Raw genomic sequence first — 26,467 nt, 5'->3', positions numbered from 1 at the left:
GCGCCACCGATAGTGTAGTTAGAACTAGGAACACATGCACATCAGACGGCCGCGGCTTGCTGCTATTGCAGCAGGAGCAATAGGAATAGTCACTGGTCCGGGGTTAGTAAAAGGAGGGGAATGGCTTGAAATGAAACAAAAAAAGCAGAGATGATAAGTATATGACAGTTCTTGTTGCAAATTGCTGCAGTGCTCTTTTTATAGGTGTAGTGTATTCTCATTCGGATTGACTAAACTGGGCAACCGAGCCTCATGTCACATGTGCTTCATAGGAAGAAGCTGGGCATCTGCAAGCTGGATCTGGAGGAGGATGCTGCGGCAAATGATACACAGAGGGCTCAAAGCTTCTTTCTACTGGCTGGGCTTATTTGTTAGTAGGCATCCGGTTTTTTTCCTCACCGTTCCCGCAGTCTTAACCATCATTTTCGGATCTACCGTCCTGAGCAGATTCAAGCCCGAAACGGACATCGAGATACTGGTTGCCCCGACACACAGCTTTGCTAAAGTAGAGCGGAGTCTTGCGAACAGCCTTTTCCCCATCGACCAGTCAAAAAACAAGCTGTATTCCGACCTGCACACCCCCGGCAGATATGGCAGACTGATTCTGCTGGCCAAGTCTGGGGGAAATATACTGGAGCTTGCCGACCAGGTCCTGCAGGTTCACAAGCAGGTGCTGGATTTGCGGGTTAATTACAAGGGATTCAATTACACTTTCGCTCATCTCTGTGTCCTGAGCCATCAGGATAAGCGATGCCTTTTGGATGATATAATTACGATATTCGAAGATATCCGCTTAGCCATTCTATCGAATCACACTTTTTCAAAGGTGCCCGTGACCTATCCAAATACCACATTAAAGGTAAGACTGCGATGATTTAGTTTTATAACACGATAATCTACAATGTTTCCGCCGGCCGCGGGCATCAATTACCGATTTGAGTATCGTATGTGGTGACAGTTACCCTTAAAGAGAACATGACCGACGTGCGTTGCTACCCCAAACTCCGAATGACCTGGATTAGCAGTGGGACAATGTATCTGCAATGAGACCATAACCTACTGTCTGAAGCCTGCATTCATTTCTCAATGAGCAGTGGTTGTATTCACTCAGCCTATTATGTAGACTGCAGATGTCTTCGCATATCAGGCAGGCAAGGCAAGGAAATACTCTGAATGGATTGAACAGCCAATGTAGGCTAGTTGTTAGCTGCAGGTTGTGAATTGGCTGCATGGCCCCGCACTGCTCCAATATAGAGGGAATGTCCCCCTTCTCCTTTTGATGCAGTGTAGTTCTCCCTCTCCTGCACATATATAATTACATTGCTGATCGACTAGTATGGAGCCTGCATCCTCTCCTCCCCTGTAAGATGTTGCTATGCCTCCTAAGTGTGTGCTGTGGTGCAGCCCTCTGCAGACGTATAGCAAGGCTGTTAGGCTACCTCTGCTCATGCATTTTAGACAGTAGGCTATAAATTAGGTTAATGTTTTAATCAGATGTTGCACAATTACAACAGGTAGCCTAATTTTACAACAGGTGACCAGATCTGTTGATAATACCATGACTCATTGAGCACATGTAATGAATGAGTGTGGAAAGTAGAATATTGTGTATGATCTGCCTTGAGTAAGACTCACTATAGTGGGTGACATGGCTCGTTATTGAGTTGAAAACTGTTCTGTGTTAAGTTAGGTCTATGCTTCACAGAGTATCTTAAATTGTAAGGCACAAATCAAGCAAGTGTTGTATATCCTCCAATAAGAGAATCTCTAGTGGGAGGTAGCTAATCCTCCTGCACCAGGCCTAGCTGTGAGTAATGCACTGGGCCTGCTCTTTTCATTCAACCTGGGCTGTCCCTAAATCACTTCTAGATTGCACATCCTACCACTGTTCATTACTCTACGTCCAAGGCCACTGTCTTCACTCACTTTGATTGCAGGCAGTTGCCTTATTCCCTATGGCTCTGGCCCTTGTGCGCCCCTTGACACCAACCCCCAAGTTCCCGCTTTAAGCTTAGAATAAACTGACCTTCTTTTCCACCCCTCTTGGCAGATACATCTACAGCGCCATTCATTCGCCGTGTTGTGTCGCCTGTATCATTGATATTCCCCGTCGGTCTGTGCAGATTGTCTTGACACGTTTCTTTTGCTCTTCATTCAGTGCTTTGATGTCAGCTGGTGGCTTTATTAATTTGTTTACTAGTCTGATGCTAACCCAAGCCACAGCACCGCACTACTAATGTTAAATCCCTGAATGTTATGTCAGAATTTCATGGCTTCTGCTTGTATGAGGAGTCCTTGTGGTGTAGGGTTGATACTATGAATGTTCAGGCCCAGTGTTACTGAATATTTCATTTACATGATAATGATATAGGGAATAAATGGCAATGATATCATGCAATTCCCTATTGTGCTGACAGTGTAAGTGACATTTAATTACAATACCCCATGGAATCCCACACTTGCTGACGTTACACTTGTACAATCAACATAAAGCATTCCACTGAAGAGATGCATTATTGGCTGTACAGTACAGTAGGCTACAGTACAGTGCAATAGCTGCAAACATAGATCAAATCAGGCCAGCTAGGGCCCTTGTCTGAAATGAACAAACAATGCTTTATTACATTTGCATCGTTTCACTATTGACTGACAATTTAGCCGTTCATCCACTTGTCCAAGAGATCCATCTTCTCTGGACGGCAGTCAAGTGGTGTCATATATCTCATCTCCACATATCAGTCACCTTCTGGGGGAATTATTGTCACTGCATCGCTATACTAGTGGAGCTCCGATCTAATAGGACACCTACAATATGCCCGTCTAAAAACAACTAGGAAGCCAGTGATTGGTTTAATGCATTTTTTTATTCAACAGTGTTTAGGTAATCATACAGTACAGTGCATGTCGTCTGATTCTTTAGTAGCCGTAGTAATGGGACATTCTCAAGCATGAATCCAAGATACACAGTTCAACTTACTATAGTAGAAATAATGGGAATAGTTTGCCATAGCATCCATTTACTATTGCTTGGTAAGTATGATATAGCATTTATTTAACGTAAAATGTATCAAATATGGGAATTCATGCATATTGTAATGGTTGATTGGTGGGTCACTGTGTTCAAATCATTTACAAGATTGAACCATAATCCACAATGAACTACAAATTACAACTGTTGCTAATATCAGCTAACAGAAACCAAACAGCATATCTCCAGCTATGCTCTGTAGGGACTTGAGATCCCTCTCTCAGTGTGTCTGATAGTAACCTGTCTGCTGTGCTCCCTCCCCCAGGATGGTCGTGTGTCCTTCATCGGCCACCAGCTGGGTGGAGTGGCCTTCTCGCCCAACAGCCGAGACCAGCAGGTGAAGTTTGCCCGGGCCGTCCAGATCACCTACTACCTTCGCAACCATGGCCCCGTGGTGCAGGATGTCATCGCAGAGAAGTGGGAGAACGCCTTCTGCACCCTCATCACACGCCTGTCCACGCTCAGCGAGGACCTGCACATCCAGTCTCTCACCTCCTTCAGCCTGTGGAGGGACTTCCACCAGACGGGAGTGCTGGCCAAAGGGGAGGTGCTGGTCAGCCTAGTGCTCCTTCTGCTGGCGGCCACCATCTCCAGCTCAATGAGGGACTGCCTGAGGGGAAAGCCCTTCCTGGGTCTGCTGGGTGTGCTCACAATAGCCATCGCCAACGTGACCTCCGCTGGCATCTTCTTCATCTCCGACGGGAAGTTTAACTCCACGCTGCTGGGGATCCCATTCTTCTCCATGGGTGAGTGTGAAGCTGCTTAGCCTTATCAGCAGTGGCCATATTGCCTATTGGGGAGGGGATTAGGGTAATTGGCTGTTGTGGGCTTCCTCAAAGAGGAGCGCCCTGTGCTACGCTGATTGTTTTCGGTTTGTTGTTGCAGTGTGTTGCAAGTGTTTGTGTGCCTGCATATGTGTGTGTCTTACAGCACATCCTTCAGGACAGTATAACAAGCTTGATATTTCCCAAACAATCAGAAAGCTTCTCATGGACACCATCTTCAGCTCCTAGCACTCCGTACAATTACTGCTATCATCCTCAGAGTTTCATCAGCACTTAGGCATTCAATCATCAATCAATGTATTACGTTTTAATCAATATTCTTATCATTTCTGGCCAACACACAAAATGCATACCTAGGGACGCATGCCATGGGAGAAGGGGAACGGTACCAGTGGTTAGGGGCAACCTTGCCATAAACATACTCACAATCCATTGTCATCACTTTGGTTTAGGCCACAGTCGCCACACCCGTCCTCCCAAGGAATCCCAGCCTGCAAATACTGTAGAAGGGGGATCCCCTGAATGAAATAGACAAGCATTTATACCTGTCCTACGCCCTTAATTACAACGAGGCAAACCTGGGACTTGCAGAGAGGACAATACATTCAAGAACAACAAATCTCAACAGTTCAAACCCGTTACCTCTACAAACATCACTATCATAATTGTCCCATTGTCGGTGGAGGGTATAAACGTTTCCCAGCAGAGTTGTCCTCTAATTTCTACTCAAACCGTTCTAAGCCACAGTATCATGAGGAGATCTCCTGTGTACGTGGCTTCTGCCTTATAACCTATTTTCCCAGTCTGAAAGGTTCAGAGGTCAGTCAAGCCCTGCAGGCTGAGACTACTCTAAGTAAGAAGCAGGAACAGGAGGCAAAGGCATCTTGGTGACCTCGGTTGTGTCTCACCAGGGAAGGAGACAGAGTCAGGGAGGAATGGAGGAGGACGAACATAGGCAGGGAGGAACTTAAATACATGTGACAGGTCCTCCGAGATGACAGATGTCCACCACCCACCTCCTGGGATGGCACTATAGTGTAAAGACTGTACTTATCCTCAAAATTAATAAAACATAATTATCAACAGACTCAATGTCCAAAATTATCTTTTTTATTCTGTAATATTAAATCATCTGACAAATTGTACTTGAACCAATTTCACTTTCTCCTAGAGAAAGTCAGACCTCAACCATTCAACAATACTTTTTGGACTGGGATAAAACCTACAGGTTGGCAGTTAACTCTCACCACGCCAGTGGACAACTGTAAGATGAGACAGCCGGACAGAGCCTTAACATCAGTGCACCTTTTCATGTCTTTCCCCAACTATGTATATCTGGGATGTCATCTTAGTGAAGCCAATTACTGTAGCGCTGAGCTTGTCAGTTCTCCTCTCCCTGGGTAGCTGGGGGAAAACAGGGAGGGGGCTTTGTACCAGGACTAATGAAACATACATGACACAGACACATTGGCAGGGCACTGCCTCCCATTCTATCTCTCTGCTCCAAATGAGCTGTGGATATCGACCTCACCTACTGTATGCTGTACCTCACCCACACACTATTTAATTTACTGCACTGTAAATGAGTACTTACTTTCTGCAGTTCTTCTAATGATTCCTCTGTGTTGGAAAATATGGAGTTTTTAATCCCAGAAAGAGTTGACTCACAATCCTAGAACATAAATCATATCAAGAATGTTTTTTTTTAATGGAGCAAATTAAAATATGTTGACGCTGTGTGTATGCTAAACAGAATGGTTCTACAGGCAGGCACAGTGGCCTTTGTGGGAGTTTCAATCCATTTCAATGTAATTTCTCCCGTTTCATGACTACTGAACACCACCCTGGAAAAACTGGGCCTTAGCAAATTCCTATACCTAGTACTTGTATCTAGGGCTGTTATGGTGACTGTATTACCGCCACACCGGCAGTCACGAGTCATGACCGCAGTCAAATTCCACGTGACTGTTTAGTCATGGTAACTAGGCTTCTTCAAGCTCTGAAACTGCTGATGGTCATTCGTAGCCAACCAAACTTTAAACTGCCGGGTACATAGCACTCTATTGTCCCTCTAATCATTCTGATAGCGATGCAATTTTTTTCCAAAATCAATTCAAACACTTCATGAGAGCTCATGAGCTCATGTTGCGCAACATTTCTATAGTCTATGCAATTGCATGAGAAAACAGTGATGGCCTCTATTAAAAAGAGGAGGATCCCATCAGCTTGTATAGGCTAGGCCTGCTGTATTTATTTATCAACTTTCCTAATATTAAGCATATTGCTTTGATTTACAACAGGAGTATAGCCTACCTGGCTGGCATGAAAATGAACCAAGAGAAAAGGTCCTCCATTTTGCTATTTAAGTGCATAGACATATTTTTTTCCAATGCCCCTGTTCCAAGACCGGTGCAAGAGAATGGTCCATTATAGATCAAACTAATTTCACACATACAGTATATTATTGTGAGGACAGACGCTGGGAGACGATGGTGACAGGTGTGCGTAAGGGGAGCGGGAGCAGGCGTGACTGTTCCCCCCTCTAGGGGCGCCACCCGGCGTCCCACCTAGTCAAGCCTGACGGGCTGGTTGAGGCGTGGAAGCTGGACAAGCCAGCTGAAGCGTCGAAGCTTGATAGGCTTGAAGTCATTAACAGCGCTGTGCTTCAAGCACAGCGAAGAGCTGCTGGCAAACGTAGGAAAGTGCAGTTTGAATGAATGCTTACGAGCCTGCTGCTGCCTACCACCACTCAGTCAGACTGCTCTATCAAATCATAGACTTAATTAGAATATAATAAACACACAGAAATACGAGCCTTACGTCATTAATATGGTCAATTCCGGAAACTGTAATTTCGGAAACAAAACGTTTATTCATTCAGTGAAATACGGAACCATTCCATATTTTATCGAACGGGTGGCATCCCTAAGTCTAAATATTGCTGTTACAATGCACAACCTTCAATATTATGTCATAATTATGTACAATTCTGGCAAATTAATTACGGTCTTTGTTAGAAAGAAATGGTCTTCACACAGTTCGCTACGAGCCAGACAGCCCAAACTGCTGCATATACCCTGACTCTGCTTGCACAGAACACAAGAGAAGTAACACAATTTCCCTAGTTAATATTGCCTGCTAACATTAATTTATTTTAACTAAATATGAAGGTTTAAAAATATATACTTGTGTATTGTCTATTGATTTTAAGAAAGGCATTGATGTACATGGTTAGGTACATTGGTGCAACGACAGTGCTTTTTTCACGAATGTGCTTGTTAAATCATCACCCATTTGGCGAAGTAGGCTGTGATTCGATGAGAAATTAACAGGCACCGCATTGATTATATGCAATGCAGGACAAGCTAGTTAAACTAGTAATATCATCAACCATATGTAGTTAACTAGTGATTATGTTAAGATAGATTGTTTTTGATAAGATAAGTTTAATGCTAGCTAGCAACTTACCTTGGCTCCTTTGGCTCACTCGCGATTAATCGGTCGACCTCTAGGGGAGGCAATCAATAAAGTAATAGAGTCCAGGTGAGTCTCATGAAGTGCTGATGCGTGTAACGATGGTGACAGGTGTGCGTAACGATGGGCCGCCTGGTGCCCTCGAGCACCAGAGAGGAGGCGCGGGAGCAGGCTTGACAATTATTTAGTATATGTAAAGGCAAGAATAGTCTGATGGGTGACAATATCACTGTGAAATATGTATTATCACTTGTGAATGATGACCTTCGTGTGCAGTAAGGCATGAAACAGCGCATGCCTTTTTTTGCAACTTTTTAGAATCATAGTTGCACATCTCATGTAGCCTAGCCCGTAGGCCTATATTCTTTGATACGGTTTGTATCACAACTACTGTGATATGTGATTGATATGTGATAACTTCTTAAAATTAAGAACTTTATTCTACTTTACAACCGGTGTAGAACCTAACTGGCTTAAGTTTGGGAAGATAATTTTCACCATAAAAATGCACCTTTATACTAAAGCATTACATGCATTATCACATTTTCGGTCACTCTGTTTGGAATTTTTTTATTCCTTTATTTAACGGCAAGTCAGTTAAGAACAAATTCTCATTTACAATGACAGGCTACCGTAGACAACACTGGGCCAATTGTGCATTGCCCTATGGGACTCCCAATCATAGCCAGATGTGATGCAGCCTGGATTTGAACCAGGTACTGCAATGACGCCCCTTGCACTAAGACTGCTGTGCCATTCGGGAGCTCAATTTACATCTTGCACAAAAGGAAAAGTTGACTAATAGAATAGATCAACTTTTGTACTATACGGGATAGTAGATTGACATAGGCTAGTGCTATTGCTGTTCGATAGACCTACTCATCTTGTTGCCTGACAGACAGTTCTTCTAACATCTTCAATATGCGCCTCGGAATTTGATAAGAGGTACGCTCACAGTTGTGTCCCCGATGTGTCTGTCTTCACTCGTAGCCTACTTCTTAGCTGTAAGAAGGACCCAATCACGTGACAGGCATTGGCTAATAAGAATTTAGATATCTGAGAGAGCCATGTGAGTGAGAGGTGCTCCAGAGCACATCAGTTGGTAGAGAGGTATTATAATTATTATATTCAGCCCAAGGGCACAACGGCCACTTTGGCCACAAAAGTCATGGATTTTTTACGGTCACACAAGGGGGATGCTGCCGGGAAATTCGAGGTCTGGTGAGAATATTATCAAGTGCTTGTCAAATTGTGAATGTGAGACTGATAAAGTGTGTGCAGCCTGCACAAGAATCAAATCAGAGCTCATGCCTTTCATGCAACTTTTTTCTAATCATCATTAGAGTTTCATCATGCAGCCTTTAGAATGTATTAAAAATCTAAACATATAGCACAACTTTTGTATCACAACTAAAGTTGCATAAATAACTTTAAATTAGGCATACAGGACGACCTGTTCCTTTGATAACTGCTCAAAGTAGAATAGCCACATGTATGCACTTCCCTGGAAATCGTTTGGAGAAAATATCCTTTCTATTTTATTCAGCTATGTTCGATTGTATTCTTCATCCTACAAAATAATGAAAAATAATGCCACGGAATTCAAAGCAAATCTTGTCCACTAAATTAACTAGTGCAGTCTACAGCCATAATGCATTGCCAGATCAGGGCCTAACATAAGGACAACTCACGAGTATGCTATTCTGTTCTTCTGAAATAGACTACATTTTCTTCATATCATGTTTCTTCAGACCTGTATAAAATAAATAATGAATTTAGGCTATTTCAAATGGATTTATTAGGCTTTTTAAAATGTGCCTCATTTCAGGAAATTAGGCGAATGTTGCACGTCACTATATCATAGGAGCGGCATTTGAACGTAAACATTTATTTTTTATCAAAATGCTTTCTGGAACATGTGAACTTTAATGTGCCTTAATAAAAACTTGTATTCCATCCATAAATTCTAATACAATTCTTACATTTCTAGCCTAGTTAGTTTAGCCATGGAAAAAGACAGGAACCTTCCCGCTAGCTTTTGTATCAGAGATACAAAGATAATGGATAGTCTGGACATTCTGGGAGATAAGTTTGGATTAGTCTGCCATGTAACATGCTTCTGTATATAACGTGAGCTGTTCGTTGTGTGTTGACAGTCCTTTCTACCATGATGTTTTTGAAAGATAAAACATTAGCCATTGAGATCTACAAAAGTTGTGCTACTTTTCTCAACAACATTGATACCTTGAATTTAGCAGGTGCTGTCGACAGATCAGTTTGAAAAATTGAACAGGCTACTTTCTACCCACACCCCCGTCAGTGTGAACCGGAGTGATTTGTCACAATGCTGGCAAAAGAAGATGAACTGTAGCTACAAACAGTTAAATGGTTCCAGTCTGCCATCATCCATTTATACGGGTGAGAGTCTACAGTAGCTACATTTTCAGATATATATGTTTTTAATTTTGTCAGAAAGTCGTTATTATTGCAAGTCAAAGCATCCTGTTAGTTAGCTAGCAAACGTTAGCTTGCTGGCTCGCTAGCTAACGTTACATGTATGATCTGTGTAGTAATGTTATTTGGATCAGAAATCCATTTGCATTGCTAGTTATAGCCTAATGTTAGCTAGATGTGGCTTGGGGGTGGTTATAGAATTTCCGCGTCATCTAATAATCTCTACGCTTTCTTTTTTTGATATTGCTACTATGTAAGTAACAACTTCACTGTACCATTTACACCTTCTGTATCCTGTGCGTGGGATAAATAAACTTAGATTTGATTTGATATAGGGTGTGTTTACCACATGGCCTCACATGTGAATCCTTAAAGAGATGGTTGGGGCTAATGCTTAAGAAGGTGTGAACGATTCTGAGTGGGTGTAGACAAAGAAGAGCTCTCCAGTAGGTGTACCAAAACATTCAAGGGACATTTTCTTAAAAGTGGTGTTACGAGTCTATCAACTTTCAAAGCAGAATTACTTTTCCATTGTTCCTCAACTGCAGTGTATGATATACCATTTTCTAGCTCTGAGTCTCTACTTTTATCCATTGTAAAAAAACACAACTTCAAATTTTGCTACATAAGCCCAAATCGAGGCTTTCGGTCACAAATGTAGATGTTCCAAAAGTCTGCATCAGTGGCTTGTAGGCTATGCATGGAAGCCAGGAGATGCTAAACATGTTTATGTTAATTAATGGTCAATTACTGTAAGACCGGCAGTTATTTGCTTGACAATCACCAGCTGACAAAATTTCATGACCGCCACAGCCCCACTCCTATCTCATTCCCATCTTCATTTTGAAAGTGCTCCCCTGCACACCCAATGCTTCCTCTCCATAGTCCACAGTCAGATTAATCACAGTTAATAGTTCTCTACAGGAGGTCCTTTCTGATTTACAGTGTTTTGCATTTTCCTTTCTGGGCAACACCATTCTGGAGGCATTGATTTTATCCCGCAGGCTCTGATGAATAGTGACACTGGACACGGCTGTTCAGGGCTCCTGTGGGACCCAGTCGGCCGCTGATGGACTGGAACAACTGATGACACATTCATAAATATTATTGTCATGAACGTAGGATGATTATTATGATGTGACATGTGACAACTTCATAGCCGTTGTGATTATTGCCATAGGGAATAAGATATTCTTTAGGCCTTGATTAGCAAGAACCAATTAATTGTGCTCAGATGAGTGTCCCGGAACAGATGTCCAATCAGAGATAGTGAAATAGTTACGAGAAACATTCTGAGAGAACCCCATGGTGAATAACTTCAGGATGAGGGGATGGTCATTTATTTAAGCAATGTATGTCAATGCAGACAGTTGGTTGTTCTATCTACAGTATATAGTCAAGTTAGAATCATTTTAATTTTTGAATAGCGACACGGAAGATATATGTTTTGTTGGAAAAAGCCAGTCCACCAGGACCAATGAGAATGGAGAAGAAAGCAGTGGGAAATGCTACAGCTAATGTGTTTGGTTCCTAATGATCACACTGATTCATTACCATGAGTGAAAGTGGGATTTACAGAGAAGAGGGAATAACACTGTCGCATGTCTGGTTGAGGAGTGATTTTTATTAGTAGTGTGGTGGTTATTATCATTCGTGATCAAAAGGTCCATGGAATTAATGAATAGATGTCCCATATGACTACACCACCAAAGAGAGCCACCACATTTACTCATTCCACATAAACACATTAATTCCTAAGAGCAGTGGAAGCAATAGAATAATGTAGGTTTATAGGCAGCTATTTCACTTCTTGGGCTAATTTGTCAGTGCTGTTGCGTCAAATACAAGTAATTCGTATTCAGTGCTGTGCTACTGCTGCCACCAACTTTGAGTCAGTCGCCTCATGCAGGATGAGTGTGAAACAGACAGACTCTTGGTGGGTGTATCATGCTAGTATAGGCAGCCCAGAAAGCTCTTCCTCAGTACATCAGCTCATTGATCCAACTCATTACTGTTACACGCCTTAGACTGGGGATGAACGTGTGCTGCATGTACACACAAATGGACCTATTGCCTTGAGGACACACACACAGACACAGATACACACAAACACATACACACCAGTCGTGACCCATCTTTCAGGGCATGTTTACCCATCTACCAATAGGTTCCCATTATATAATATCCAAACGGATATTAGATGTATATTAGATGTCTAGTATGTTTACCCATCTACCAATAGGTTCCCATTATTTATATATATATATATATATATGTATGTATGTATGTATGTATGTATGTATGTATGTATGTATGTGTGTGTGTGTGTATGTGTGTGTGTGTGTGTGTGTGTGTGTGTGTGTGTGTGTGTGTGTGTGTGTGTGTGTGTGTGTGTGTGTGTGTGTGTGTGTGTGTGTGTGTGTGTGTGTGTGTGTATATATATATAATGGGAACCTATTGGTAGATGGGTAAACATACTAAACATCTAATATACATCTAATATCCGTTTGAGCATGGTGAAGTTATAAATGATACTTTGGATGGCGTATCAATACACCCAGTCACCACAAAGATACAAGCGTCCTTCGTAACTCAGTTGCCAGGATTTCACCATGAGGCCAAATGTGACTTTAAAACAGTTATAGAGTTTAATGGTTGTAATAGGAGAAAAGTGAGGATGGATCAACAACATTGTAGTTACTCCACAATACTAACCTAATTGACGGAGTGAAAAGAAGGAAGCCTGTAAAAACATTTTAAAACATCCTAGTGGAAAACTTGGTTCAGTCTGCTTTCCACCAGACACTTGGAGATTAAATCACCTTTTAGCAGGACAATAACCTAAAACACAAGGCCAAATCTACACTCGAGTTATTTACCAAGAAGACAGTGAATGTTCCTGAGTGACCGAATTACAGTTTTGACTTAAATCTACTTGAAAATATATGGCAAGACCTGAAAATGGTTCTCTAGCAATGATCAACAACCAATTGGGCAGAGCAAAGAAAGAGTTTGGAAAATAATAATGTGCAAATGCTGCACAATCCAGGTGTGGAAAGCTCTTAGAGACTTACCCAGAAAGACTCACAGCTGTAATCACTGTCAAAGGTGCTTTTTCAAAGTATTTACTCAGGGTTGTGAATACTTATGTAAATTCTAAAAACACGTTTTGACTTTGTCATTATTGGTTGTTTTACATTTTAGACATTTAGCAGATGCTCTTATCCATAGTGACTTACAGTTAGTGCATTCACAGTTAAGAACAACCACATTCTACAGTCATAGTAAGTACATTTTCCCTCAATAAAGTAGCTATCAGCAAAGTCAGAGCTAGTAATGGGGGGGGGTCCTAGCTTCAGGGGGAAGTTGGAAATCCACAATTGAAGAGTTTGGATTGTGCTGAGCGGAGCTGTCCTCCTCTAGGGGTGGGAGGACCAATAGACCGGAGGTGGCAGGACGAAGTGGGGTCTAGGGTTTGAGCATAGCCTGAAGGTAGGGAGGGGCAGCTCATCTTGCTGCTCCGTAGGCAAGTACCATAGTCTTGTTGTGGATGCAAGCTTTGGCTGGAAGCCAGTGGAGTGTGTGGATGAGCAGGGTGACATGGGAGAACATGAGAAGGTTAAACACCAGGCAGGCTTCAACATTGCAGGGGTTTGATGGCACAAGTGGGGAGCCCAGCCAACAGTGTGTCTCAGTAGTCCAGATAGGAGATGACAAGTGCCTGGATTAGGCCATCATTGTAAATCAGACTTGCCCAGTTAAATAAATGTTACATTTTTTAATTACATTTAAATATCTTAACAAGTCATATCTAACAATTTCACAACATATACCAAATACACACAAATCTAAGTAAAGGAATGGAATCAACTGGTTGATGGACTGTGAATAATGTTATGTCTATCTCCCAGGAAATTACAAAAAAAACAGCTCATACTAGAAGATCTCATGTCAAGTGTTATTGAAGTGTTTTAGTTGCAGGTTCACCTGCCTCATCTAAAGCCTATTATTTTAAGGTTTTGCTATATGCCACCAAGTGCGAACACTTATCACTCATCCAACTAGAGTGCATACCAGTACTTTTGGATCTTTGACATCCACTTGTATTGATCTTATCTTCACTAGGGCTGCAGAGTTTAGCTCCAAAGCAATATCAGTTCCTATTGGCTGTAGTGACCATAACATTGTGGCAATAACATGGAAAGCCAAAGTGCCAAAGATTGCGCCTAAAGTCATTTATAAGAGTTCATATGAAACGTTTCCTCATGACTCTTTTGTTGAAGATGTAAAAAATGTATGTTGGTCTGATGTGTGTGAGGAAGTGAATCCAGATGCAGCACTGGAAGTATTTGTAAAAGTATTCATGACAATTGTTGCTAAGTATGCGCCTGTTAAGGAAATTAACTGTGAGAACAGTTAGAGCCCTCTTGATTGATGATAAATATAAAAATTGTATGGTTCAAAGAAATTATGCAAACAAGTCAGGCTGCTCAGCTGATTGGTTGACATATTGTTGACATACTGACTAAATTGGATCAATTACATTTCCAAACCAAGATACACGTCATAAAACAATGGAGAAAGACTTTGGAGCAGGATTTCCGTTGTGAAAATGTGGCGGGACATTTAACCGGCAGCATTTAAATTTACCAGACATTTGAGAAATGTACCGGACCCAGATGCATTGGGTGCATAACCTGATTAGGGCGTCCACCCACGGTGCTCAGAACGACAGAAATCACATTTAGATTATGGTAATTCATCTTAGCAGAACATGCAAGTCGAAGAGGCAATGATGTGTGCTTTTACCGCGTACTTTTCCTCATCCAAGAAGACGACTGATGAACAGCAAAATCACTAGCCTATGTATAGGCGGAGCGTGAGTTTCAAGTTTGAGGAAGCACATTTTCACCATAAGAATCATCCTTTATAATAAAGCACTCCATGCATCACATTTTCAGATTCATGTAAAATAGCCTTCTGTTCGTAATGTGATGAGTAGATTTGATAGTCATCATTTAGGATAGTAACTCAATTCTTGTTCGCAGCAAGACCGTTCAATGCATGGCTGAATATAGTATAGAGGCTGGGATAGGGGCAATATCAGATCTGTTTATTCTTTATTCTTTCTTCGCACTGGAAAAACACATTTAATGCAATTTTACTGCACTTTATATGACTGGAGACATTAGCAGAATATTTTTTAACACAACAAATTACAGGGTAGTCTACTCTCCTGACGACATTGTTCATATAATAGGCCTACGAGAAGGGGAGACACGAAATAGAATATGATGTCCATCTAAACTGGAAAAGGAAATTATTGTCCAAAAACAAACTTTTAAGTGGCACTGACCCAACAATGACAAAGTGTATATGCATGTTGCACACTCACTGGGGACATACCAATAAGATAGGCCATATGCCTAGTGTTGTTCACACAATTAAGGTGAGCATTTTGATAACTAAAAGACAGATTAGAGTCTTTTCATTGTCTTCTCTTATTTTTCATTGTCTTCTCTTATTTTGAAATATTGCAAAACACCTGGGCCTCTCTACTTTTCACTGACACTAATCTCTTTGGTATTTGCTTCGTGCAGCCTTTCCTTCTGACTGTAGGCAATGTGATTTAAAACAATGCCATTTTTTAAGGCTAGGGGAAGCTAACGATCCTCTGTGGCCAAATCATGCTTTAGTAGCCTATTTTGTATTTATTTATGTATAGCCAGGAGTAGGCTAATTAGGTTATATAATTATGGCAATTGAATTTACTTAGGGAAAGCTTAGCTTCCCCTGGCCTTATAGACGCGCCGCCTATGAGCCTATGTCAATCTGCTATACCCAATAGTAGAAAAGTTTACCTATTTTATTGGTCAGCTTTTCGAGAAATAAATATCCCAAACAGTACAATGGATCCCAAATTCATACAACCAGTAGGCCTAGACTACATAAAAGAAAACATTAAAAATCAATGAATCTGATGCAACAGATAAACTATTATTTCTTAACATTATTAGCGCAGCAATGCGCACAAGGCAGTAGGCTACGAAGGAATGTGCATTTGGCTACCGGACAATGAAAGTTGAAAACCAATAGAACATGAGAGAAATAAACTACTGGTTTCAACTGCATATGGACGTCTGTATAAATACTGTAATTGCCTCCACCGATATGGTAGGATTTTGCCTTGGTGACTTTGACGTAAGGTAAAACATGACTCATAATATGTAGCAAAACGTTCAGGTTTCAAACAATTAAGTTGCTATATGTTTTCAAAATGCATACTGCCTCCAATTACCAGTTGAGAAGTACAAATATTAGCAATTAATCGAGGCCCCAGAAATATTTTTTAACACATGATTGCATTAAGAACGACTGCGCAATGACTGGGCTTATAACAGCGCTGGTTGGCAGATTGTCCGCTAGAAGGCACTGTACATACCGAACATGCACACACAGCTTCTCTAACATCAGATAGATACAGTGGGATGTCCCTCAGCGAAGTTGCCTTGGGCGTTACTCTTCTCTATTTTTTTTTACAAATTATTTGCCACTCGTCATACACTCCTCATACACAAAGCTAGAATGACTACTATACCACATGACCAAAAGAATGTGCACACTTGCTCGACTAACATCTCATTCCCAAATCATGGACATTATGGAAGTTGATTCCCCTTTGCTGCTATAACAGCCTCCACTCTTCTGGGAAGGCCTTCCACTAGATGTTGGAACATTGCTGCCGGTACTTGCTTCTATTCAGCCACAAGAGCATTAGTTAGGTCGGGGTCCTGATGTTGGCCGATGTCGGCCTGGCTCGCAGTCGGTGTTCCAATTTATCCCAAAGGTTTTCGATGGGATTGAGGTCAGGGCTCTGTGCAGGCCAGTCAAGTTCTTCCTCACTAATCTCAAAGCCATTTCTTTATGAACCTCCCTTTGTGCATGCGGGCATTGTCATGTTGAAACAGGAAAGGGCCTTCCCCAAACTGTTGCCACAAAGTTGGAAGCACAGAATAGTCTAGAATGCCATTGTATGCAGTAGCGTTAAGATTTCCCTTCACTGGAACGAAGGAGCCTAGCTCGAACCACGAAAAACAGCCCCAGACCATTTTTTCCTCCTTCACCAAACTACAGTTTGCACTATGCATTGGGGCAGGTAGCATTCTCCTGGCATCTGCCAACCCCAGATTTGTCCATTGGTCTGCCAGATGATGGAGCATGATTCATTACTCCAGAGAACGCGTTTCCACTGCTCCAGAGTTCAATAGCGGCAAATTTTACAGCACTCCAACCGATGCTTGGCATTGTGCATGGTGATCTTAGGCTTGTGTGCGGCTGCTTGGCCATGGAAACCCATTTCATGATGCTCCCGGCGAACAGTTATTGTGCTGACATTGCTTCCAGAGGCAGTTTGGAACTCGGTAGCGAGTGTTGCAACCGAGGACAGAAGATTTTTACGCACTACGCACTTCAGCACTGCGATCCTGTTTTGTGTGCTTGTGTGGCCTACCACTTCACAGCTGAGCTGTTGCTGCTCCTAGATGCTTCCACTTCACAACAATAGCACTTACAGTTGACCGGGGCAGCTCTCGCAGGGCAGAAATTTGTCGAACTGACTTGTTGGAAAAGTGGCATCCTATGACTGTGCCACGTTGAAAGTCACTGAGCTCTTCAGTACGGCCATTCTACTGCCAATGTTTGTCTATGGAGTTTGCATGACTGTGTGCTCATTTTTATACACCTGTCAACAATGGGTGTGGGTGAAATAGCGAATCCCATTCATTTGAAGGGATGTCCACATACTTAAGTATATATAGTGTATATACAGTATGCGGATGATTCCACACTCTACATGTCACCACCCAAGCCAGTGAGCTAACTGGAATTCTAAATAAGGAGTTACAGTCAGTATCAGAATGTGTGATTAATAATAAACTGGTCTTAAATTCATCTAAAACGAAAAGCATTGTATTTGGCTCAAAACATTCTCTATGAACTACACCTCAGCTGGAGTTGTACATAAAGGGTGTGAGTATTGATCAAGTTGGGGAAGCTAAACTCCTAGCTACAACATTGGATGATCAATTATTATGGTCAAGTCATATTGACAAAGTTGTGGTGAAGATTGGGAGAGGTATGTCTGTTATTCAGGCTATGGTCTTGTCCCATCTTGATTACTGTCCAGTAATATGGTCAAGTGCAACAAAGAATAGACCGAGCTGCAGCTGCCTCAAATAGAGGGCAGCACGCCTTGCCCTTAACTGCACGTGCAGAACATCAACAACATGCGTGCCAGTCTTTCCTGGTTGAGGGTTGATGAGAGAGGAACTGTTCTCTTCCAGTTTTCATGAGAAGTATTGCTCTAATGAAATTTCCAGATTGTCATAATCAAATACAATTCAGATCATACTTCACAGTCCCCAAGTCCAAAGGGAATTCACAGTATTATACAGATCCTTCCATCTCCAATTACTCAGGAAAACAGCAAAATTGCCTTAAAAAAAAGATTAAGCAACATTTCATGGAACGGCAGGGACTGTGAGGACACACGCACACGCACACGCACACGCACACGCACACACACACACACACACACACACACACACACACACACACACACACACACACACACACACACACACACACACACACACACACACACACACACACACACACACACACAGACAGACAGACACTCCAACACACATTATTTTGCCGGTGTTGTATTGTTTGTACTATTATTTCTGTTGTTGTATTGTTTTTATAGTGTTCTATTAATGAATGTGTGTGACTGTCCTTATCTATCAGTCTATATGTGTTTTGTTACTTGTCATGTTTTATGTTTTGTGTGGAACCCAGGAAGAATTAGCGTCTGCTTTGGCAAAAGCTGGGGATCTGAAAATAAACCAATGAACACACTCTCTCTCTCTCTCTTCCACTCTCACAAACACAAACACACACACACATACACATAGAGAGAGAAATATTCACACAAACTTAATTTATCTTGCAGAGCAAACCAAAATATATACATGTAGTGGATAGGAAAGTGTATGTGTTGAACAAAACCTATCGATCTGCTCCAAGGAGAGCGAAAAATATTCAGGAAGACATTAGATACATTCTGATAGAGCTGCTTATTACTAATGTCCTCAAGCATGACATATTACATGTCATTAAGCTAGCAGCTATTTAATTTCCCATTGCCGTGTTGGACCAGGAAGCAGAGAGATTTCAGGGCAATGCGGCAGCAACCTAAGTTAGAATGGCATTTCCATGTTCACCCAGGCAGAGAGAGAAACCACTCACCATGCAATATGGTTAGATCATGCATACTTTCCTTGACCTGAACTTTTACCAATACAGTACTTGGGTCTGTATGTTTTGCCCAAATTCATTCACATCATCTATCTTAACTTTGGTTTTATGCCTGTCTAAACACATAATAAACTCAGAGAGAGGAGCAGTTTGTCAAATGTCTCTTTTCTGTATGTTCTTACCATTTACTCCAGTTTACAGCAGTAAGAATGAGCCAGATGCTGTTATAAGTGATCTGCTTTGTGGTAAGTGAGAAGGCGAGTATTGACTGGGGAGGAAGCGACTTTATAGATGAGAATCAATGCAGTGGTATGTATGTTAGGGTAATCCATCTTTAATTGAACTGTTAGCAGGAAATGTGCTTTGACTTCACAGATCTGTTCCTTCCAGGTCTATAGTTCTATTGGCCTCTCAAGACAGATTGCCAAGTTCACAAGACAACAGCTTCCATGTTTTGTGTCTAGATGTCAATGGATAATAAAGTTGTATTCTGTTCCATTCTATTCTAGACAAATAACTATGTTGATACTGTACGTTTTATAGTCAGTTTCACCAATTAATTTTTGAGAACATTTCAAACAAGTTATCTTACATCCCCCATTGTTCCCACATGTCACTTGCTGTGGTGAAATCATGTCATCTCTTGTGGATATGTCTGAACAGCTCCTTTATTTGGTCATCTCAGAAGTGGAAGCTTTAAATGAAAAGCAGTAATGTAACCAGAGACTGCTGAGGCAATCATTACAGTTTTTTTCGATTGCTAAACGACAGTGGGCACAACTGGAGTCACATGTGCAAAACTCTAACTACAGTCTGCACTACCAACAGTCACCTGAGCTAAACAGTTCACATCACCTGCAAAACTCATTCCAAGCAACACAACTCTTAACACATGGCTCAAAACACGCTCAGTGCAGCCAAACACTATGCACAACCCTCAACACACACTGTCACTCAGAACACACTGAGAGTAAAAACACTAGCATCAAACACCAATACAGAAAATACAAACTTTTCATCTTTACAGTTTGAACAATTTCAGTGACTTCATACAAAGTAATATTTTCTTCAAAGAAAAGTGACATTCTTTCACATGATTTATTAAAATTTTTAGAACATAACAATTCTTTAAGGTAAATGAAAATTAGCAGTTTGCTTCAATAGTCTGTTGTAATTTACGGAATTACAGTAATGAGAAAAAAAGGTAGAAACTAAAAGTACATACTGTAATTCGAACAAATAATTGAAGGGCTAATCCTGCCTCTCTCTAGCATCAGGCCACAGGTTTTCTTCAACATCACATCTAATGTTTTCTCTTGCCATGCACCTGGGGAAGAACCTTCTGGAGTGCCTCATCCATCCCTGGCAGTCCTCTGGACTCGTGTCCTCACATCCGGCCACGCATGGCTTCCAAAAGAGACATTTGGTCATGTGGGTGGTGACCAAACACTTTCCACCTCCAGGCAGAGAAAAACTCCTCTATTGGGTTGAGGAAGGGTGAATATGCAGGCAGGTACAAAACCATAAATCTGTGATTTGCTGCAAACCAATCTGTGACAGCTGCAGAGTGGTGAAAAGCAACGTTATCGCAAACTATGACAAAAACTTGTGGGTTTCTTACTGGCTCCCCCTGTTCTGCTGGCACTAGCTGAGCATAGAACTGTTCTAGGAAAGCTATAAGCCTTTCTGTGTTGTATGGGCCAATGAGTGGTGTGTTGAGAAGCAAACCATCATTGGCCATTGCAGCACACATGGTGATATTTCCCCCCCTTTGGCCTGGAACCTCCACAGTGGCCCTTTGACCTATAACATTCCTTCCTCTGCGACGTGTTTTGGCAATATTAAATCCAGCTTCATCGATAAATACAAATGAATGTGGTCTTTCCAGTGCTTCCACCTCCATTACTCTCTGAAAAACAGTAAGTGCACAGTTTTACTGTAGAAATGCTAGTGTTTTTTTTTACTGTAAATATTTTGTATAGCTGTGTACGTAACCTCAGACGTCTTACCTGGACATATTGGTATCTTTGCTCTTTTACCCTTTCACTGTTTCTCTCGAACGGTACAGTGTATAACTGTTTCATTGTAACTTGGTGTTTCTTTAGGACTTAACATTTTCAAATATATCATTATCAGCCAGCACTCTATCTTGAATCTCCCACAGTTTTATTGCATTGTTGACAACAACCATGTCAACAATAGCATTTTCCTGCGCATCTGAAAATATTTTTCCTCTTCCCCCTGTTGGGGGCAGCCTTTGGGTCCTGTTGTAAAAATATATTTTACAGTCAAACTTACTGTAATATATATCTGTGTAAATATTCTATAATTGCAATACAAAATAGATTCCTGTAATGTTTTCATTTACTGTAAGGATGTAACTCTCACCTGTTTGTATGATGGAACATTAGCATTACAGATGCCACTGTGTATCTTTGCAGATTGGGTTGCACCCTCAACCCTGTCTCTCTCAATGAGAGACCATGGTTCACGACATGGTCTATAAGTGTAGCCCTTATTTCATCTGAAATAATAGCTCTTTGTCTTCTTTGTCTTCCTCCACGCATCCGCCCTCTCCCTGCCACCCTTCTCCCTCCACGCACCCATCTTCCTTGTTCCATTTCCAAAATGAGTCTTTCTGAGCTCTACCTATATATACTGTAATATGTGTCCGTGTTCACTAACAAGTCTAAAACAAGACACCTGCTTAGCCTTTCAGCTGAAATTGCAATCAGCAGTGTTTGAAAGGCACAAGGCTGAAATCTATTCCGGTTTGAATGTGTGGTTCACAGTTTTGACAGCAGTGTGTTAGCATTTGAACAAAGTGCTGTAAATCCAGTGTTGTGCAGGTTGTGGTTAAAGTCATGGGATAAGTGTGTAGAGTTTTGAAAACTGTGTTCAAGCAATGAAAAACGAACTAGAGTTTGGTCCACATGAACTGCTGCTGTGCAGACTGTAGTTAGAGTTTTGCACATGTGACTCCAGTTGTGTCCACTGTCGTTTAGCAATCGAAAAAAAACGGTAAGACTCTCCACACCATGCAGCACACTATGACATCTTAGAGCACCAGTTTCAATCAAACTGAATCCAATGAATTGCTCTTAAATGTATATGACCCAAACACTCTGCCCAATGGCCCATAACTGGACTACTTTTTTCAGTAGCTCCGTAAAATGTTTACAAGTAAGAAACTGTTTTGTGTGTTATGGTCCATTATCCATTATCCTAATCAGGTTTGATGCTTAGCTGATATTGTCACTGTTACTGTAATGTCATCCTATGACCCATAGTTGCACATTTAAGGTGATTGTCTGTCTTACCATAAAATTATCAGATAGGTCATTTACACAGGCATGCAGGCACACACACACTCACTCACTCACTCCCTCACACACTCTCACAATTCAATTGTTTCTGGATTGGTGTATGGCTGGAATGAAATTACCAGAATCAAATGTCCATTAGAAACTGGGTGGTTCGAGCCCTGAATGCTGATTGGCTGACAGCCGTGGTATATCAGACCGTATACCACGGGTATGACAAAACACTTCATTTTAACACTCTAATTATGTTGGTAACCAGTTTATAATAGCAATAAGGCACCTCTGGGATTTGTGATATATGGCCAATATACCACGGCTAAGGGCTGTGTCCAGGCATTCCACTTTGCGTCTTCACTAAGAACAACCCTTAGCCGTGGTATATTGGCCATATACTACACCCCCCCCCCCCCCCTGGGCCTTATTGCTTAAATAGAAACTGATATACTTTGTATTCCCTCGGGAATGTAATAACCCACTGCACAGATACTGAGATATTTTCTAATTGCAAACATATACACAGACCCAAAGTAAAGAGGCTTTCTTCTCCTCCTGTGAATTTCTAATTCAGCAGCCAGGAACACAAGGCTTAAACAATTAATGTTAAGTAGTGTTTTTCCAGGAAGAGAAACTTCAAAATGCAAATGACTAAATGAGCTGTTCCATTTCTCTTGGAATGTTTCAGAATCGATTTCTGCAGAACACGACTCCTGGTGGTATTACTGAAATGACATAACTGGCTTTACCGAATTGATCTGGCTCATGTGTGTGCTCACATTTGTAAATATCATTTATCACCTTTAATCAAACTCAGAGGCACAAGTCAGAGTAATTGATTTAGGATGATCTGGGTATGGATCAGAATCCACATAAGTATGAAATGGGTTTGATCCATCCAGAGAAATAATGATTATAACTGTATCTATGTTTGACAGATACACGTAGATATGCATAGACATAGATCCACCATTCTGCCCTATATACAGTATATCATGTTATAGAGCAGTTCTATGTTCATCAAAAGCAGTCTCAGTCAGATCAATAGAACTAATTTATTGGTCACAATGAGACAGTTACTATTTGTATTTTGTTCTGCCTTGTTAATTAACACCCCAGTTCAACACTATGATGAATATCATACATTTGTAATGTTGTTTCTCACTCAAATAAAGTTCCAAATCGTGCAGTTTTGCAGGGGACCTATTTTTTCCCTCTTCCATTTAATTTGTTTTTATTTGTCTCCCATTTCAACTCCAACAGTAATTCATGATTTCCTTTGCATTCCTGAAGCATCATGCAGGACCCATCACACTCCTATTAGGAATCTGAAGATTCACTGCAGAAATATAGTTTCCAGCTGAGCAAACTTGGCCACCTTTGGTTTTTTAGATTAGCTCTCAACGGACAAACAGAAAGAAACAAAAAGAGCCACAAAATAAAACAATATTCTCAGATTGTCTTTTGTATCTTGTACATTTTAGCAAAGGAATTTGGAATTGTAGATGATTGACGAACCAAATGCAGTGAAAGCTCATATCTTTATTTACCCATGGGGGCTGTTTCAGTCAGCGGGTGACACGTTTTCATATCTTTCATGTGTTTTCCACCATGCTGCAGGTTTAAGGAATAGACTTGTATTAGTACCTATATGTATGTGTGTGTGTGTGTCTCTTACAACCTTCCACCTCTGACCATTAGCAGTGAGTTTCTCCAGATGGCTGGGCCTCCCCTCTCCATGCCTCAGGGCAGGCAGTCGGTAGATTAGGCTGTGCTGTGCTATGCTGTCTGGAACCACATGTGATGCCCATGTGTAGGCTAGCTGTGTCTGTTATCAGGGCTTCCCTGTTTCATTATATAGTATTGTAGGCTATACTCATTGCATCTGTAATCCACTGCAGAGGGATTAGCTCACCTCCAGAGAGAACGACTGCTGCTAACTAGGCCAGGATTTGGAAAAAGGTATATTTCAGAGTAGACAGCATTGGGAAATCAGTATCTGTAGCTTAACGAATTCCTAATGAAAGACATGTTTCAAAAGTCTAGCAAGAGCTAGTTTGTTGCTCAGAGGGAAATAAAATGATACAAACAGATTATAAAGTTGGTCATTATCTAAACACCTGGTTTTATTTGAGATTTTTGTCAGGATATTGATTTGACGTTAGTTTACTTCGATGTAGGTAAACTATACTCCGCAAAGCCACATTCTTTATTACATAACACTTACTCATCTGTCTTTTTATCAAGTTTGATACATTCTCAAAGAAAGCAGAACTATCTTTCCAATGTTTGCTCTGTCACATCACCTGTGAAAAATGTATGCGAATAAAAAAAATCAATGGAGAGGTGTTTTCCTCATCTGAGATTGATGTGTTTTCTGCCTGTATGCCATTGAAGTTTAATGTAATTTGGTTTAATGACTCGGGCTGATGCGACTCCGGCTCGGGGATGAGGCCTCCCCCTGCCAATAATTGTTCCAAGTCCTTTGTCGTGCCTGAAATGGTCCACCAGAGGCCTTTGACAAACTGCCCCCTCAAGCTCAGTGGGATGTTGTACCTGTCTGGGAGCTGCAGTGGAAATGAGGTACAACCTTTCATCGAACCGCCTCCTCCTGAGATACCGTTGGCTACTGCCGCATGGCACGCTGCTCCGCTTCGGAGATCAGGGACGGCAGGTAGCCTAGCGGTTAGAGAGGCAAGCCAGCAAAGGGTTGCCAGTTTGAATCCTGCGTCTGGTAGGAAAATTCTGCCAGGAAGTGAGCTGGCAACCGGAGGGTTGCAATTATCAAATCCTAGATACTGAAGTTTTGCAGTTGAGCAAGTCACTTAACCAAAAACCTGTATGTGTCTTTCGAAGGGGTTGGGCTAAAAGTGGAAGTCACATTTCAGTTTGAACTGACAATTGACAAATAAAGTGATCTTATTCTTAACGTGAATGTCCTCTCTCCATCTGGAACAGAATGTACGGTGCCAGGTAGCATCGTGAGAATAGGACGTTTAGATAATGTCTGGGATTTCAACATAAAGTGCCTGTCTCCTCCTGAGAGAGCATGGCAGGTGGGCCTCCCTATAGCCCAAGGAATGGCAACTTTGATGGGGGTGGGAGACAGTTTTACAGCAAATTCCCTGCAATTCTACACATTTTGCCATAAGGTGGAGGCAAATGTTTGCAGTTTTTAATATGATAACTGATAATCAATGGGCCCCACCCCGGGCAGTAGTTCGACAATGCTTACTACAAGTTTCGATAGTTGGCCGCTAGACTAACTTACCAATATATGAAATGTTTTACTGACATAGGCTAATTAAGTAACTGATGATGCACAACCAAATTTTGAAATTGAACCTTGTGTATTCTATTATTCTAACTCTCAACAGTAAATTGTATTGGTCCGCAGGCCTACAAAAGGGTTGCCCATCCCTGCTGTAGCCTATTCCTCTTGACTCTGAATGTACTGAGATGGCTGTCCCGACGATCACAATGTGTCCGACTGTATGGCTAGCGGTTGTCTGTCCCAGTCATTAAAATGAGATTGTGAAGAATAAAGAGGCACTGGTTATGTTTTATTGGCAGAAGCCATGCTAGGCCTTCCACACATACTGTACTGTATGTTCTGCCAACAGTATGGCTCTACAGCCCACGAGGGACATGTCTGGGAAGGCCTGTGGACTGCAAATCAACTCCTCTCTCTGAAGCGTATGCAGTTGGAAGCTACAATTTGTCTTTTCAGTTTTGAACCGTCTGAGGATAACGTTCTCTGTCAGGGGAAAGCTGATATAGCATTGAACAGTCATGGTTTCAGACTTGTGTATTTGTTTTTTCACCTCATGCTTGATTGAGGAGTTTGGGTTCTTTCAGACGTTGCGAGTCAGACATTGTCAGACATTGAATGTGACAGTGTCTCCTGAACTATCTGAGGTTGCTCTGCCTGAATGAAGATCACAGTCCTGAATATGTTGTTTCTGAAAGTTCTCTCGTCCCTTAATTTGAATTCTGTTACATTCCCTGTTTACTATGTTGTTTCTCGCTAGCCGTTTACACTCGTAACCGTATTCTGGTTGAAAATGACAGATTTGGGCACTGATAAGCAC

The 26,467-nt window shown here is 41.5% G+C and overlaps 1 protein-coding gene across 1 annotated transcript in view; it reads left to right on the top strand.

Annotated features, from left to right (window-relative positions):
* Positions 1–259: 259 nt before the first annotated feature.
* The window catches only part of LOC135505906 (patched domain-containing protein 1-like), a 37,200-nt gene continuing 10,992 nt past the window's right edge, over positions 260–26,467 (top strand). The window contains exons 1-2 of the mRNA XM_064925147.1: positions 260–859; positions 3,294–3,774. Coding sequence (XP_064781219.1) covers positions 260–859; positions 3,294–3,774 — 1,081 coding nt within the window. The remainder of the gene's footprint in view (positions 860–3,293; positions 3,775–26,467) is intronic.

This window comes from Oncorhynchus masou, chromosome 19, assembly GCF_036934945.1.
Source record: "Oncorhynchus masou masou isolate Uvic2021 chromosome 19, UVic_Omas_1.1, whole genome shotgun sequence".
In the NCBI taxonomy this organism is placed as follows: Eukaryota; Metazoa; Chordata; class Actinopteri; order Salmoniformes; family Salmonidae; genus Oncorhynchus; species Oncorhynchus masou.
Note: the sequence above shows the minus strand (reverse complement) of the source record. Positions and strands in the feature narration are given on the sequence as shown.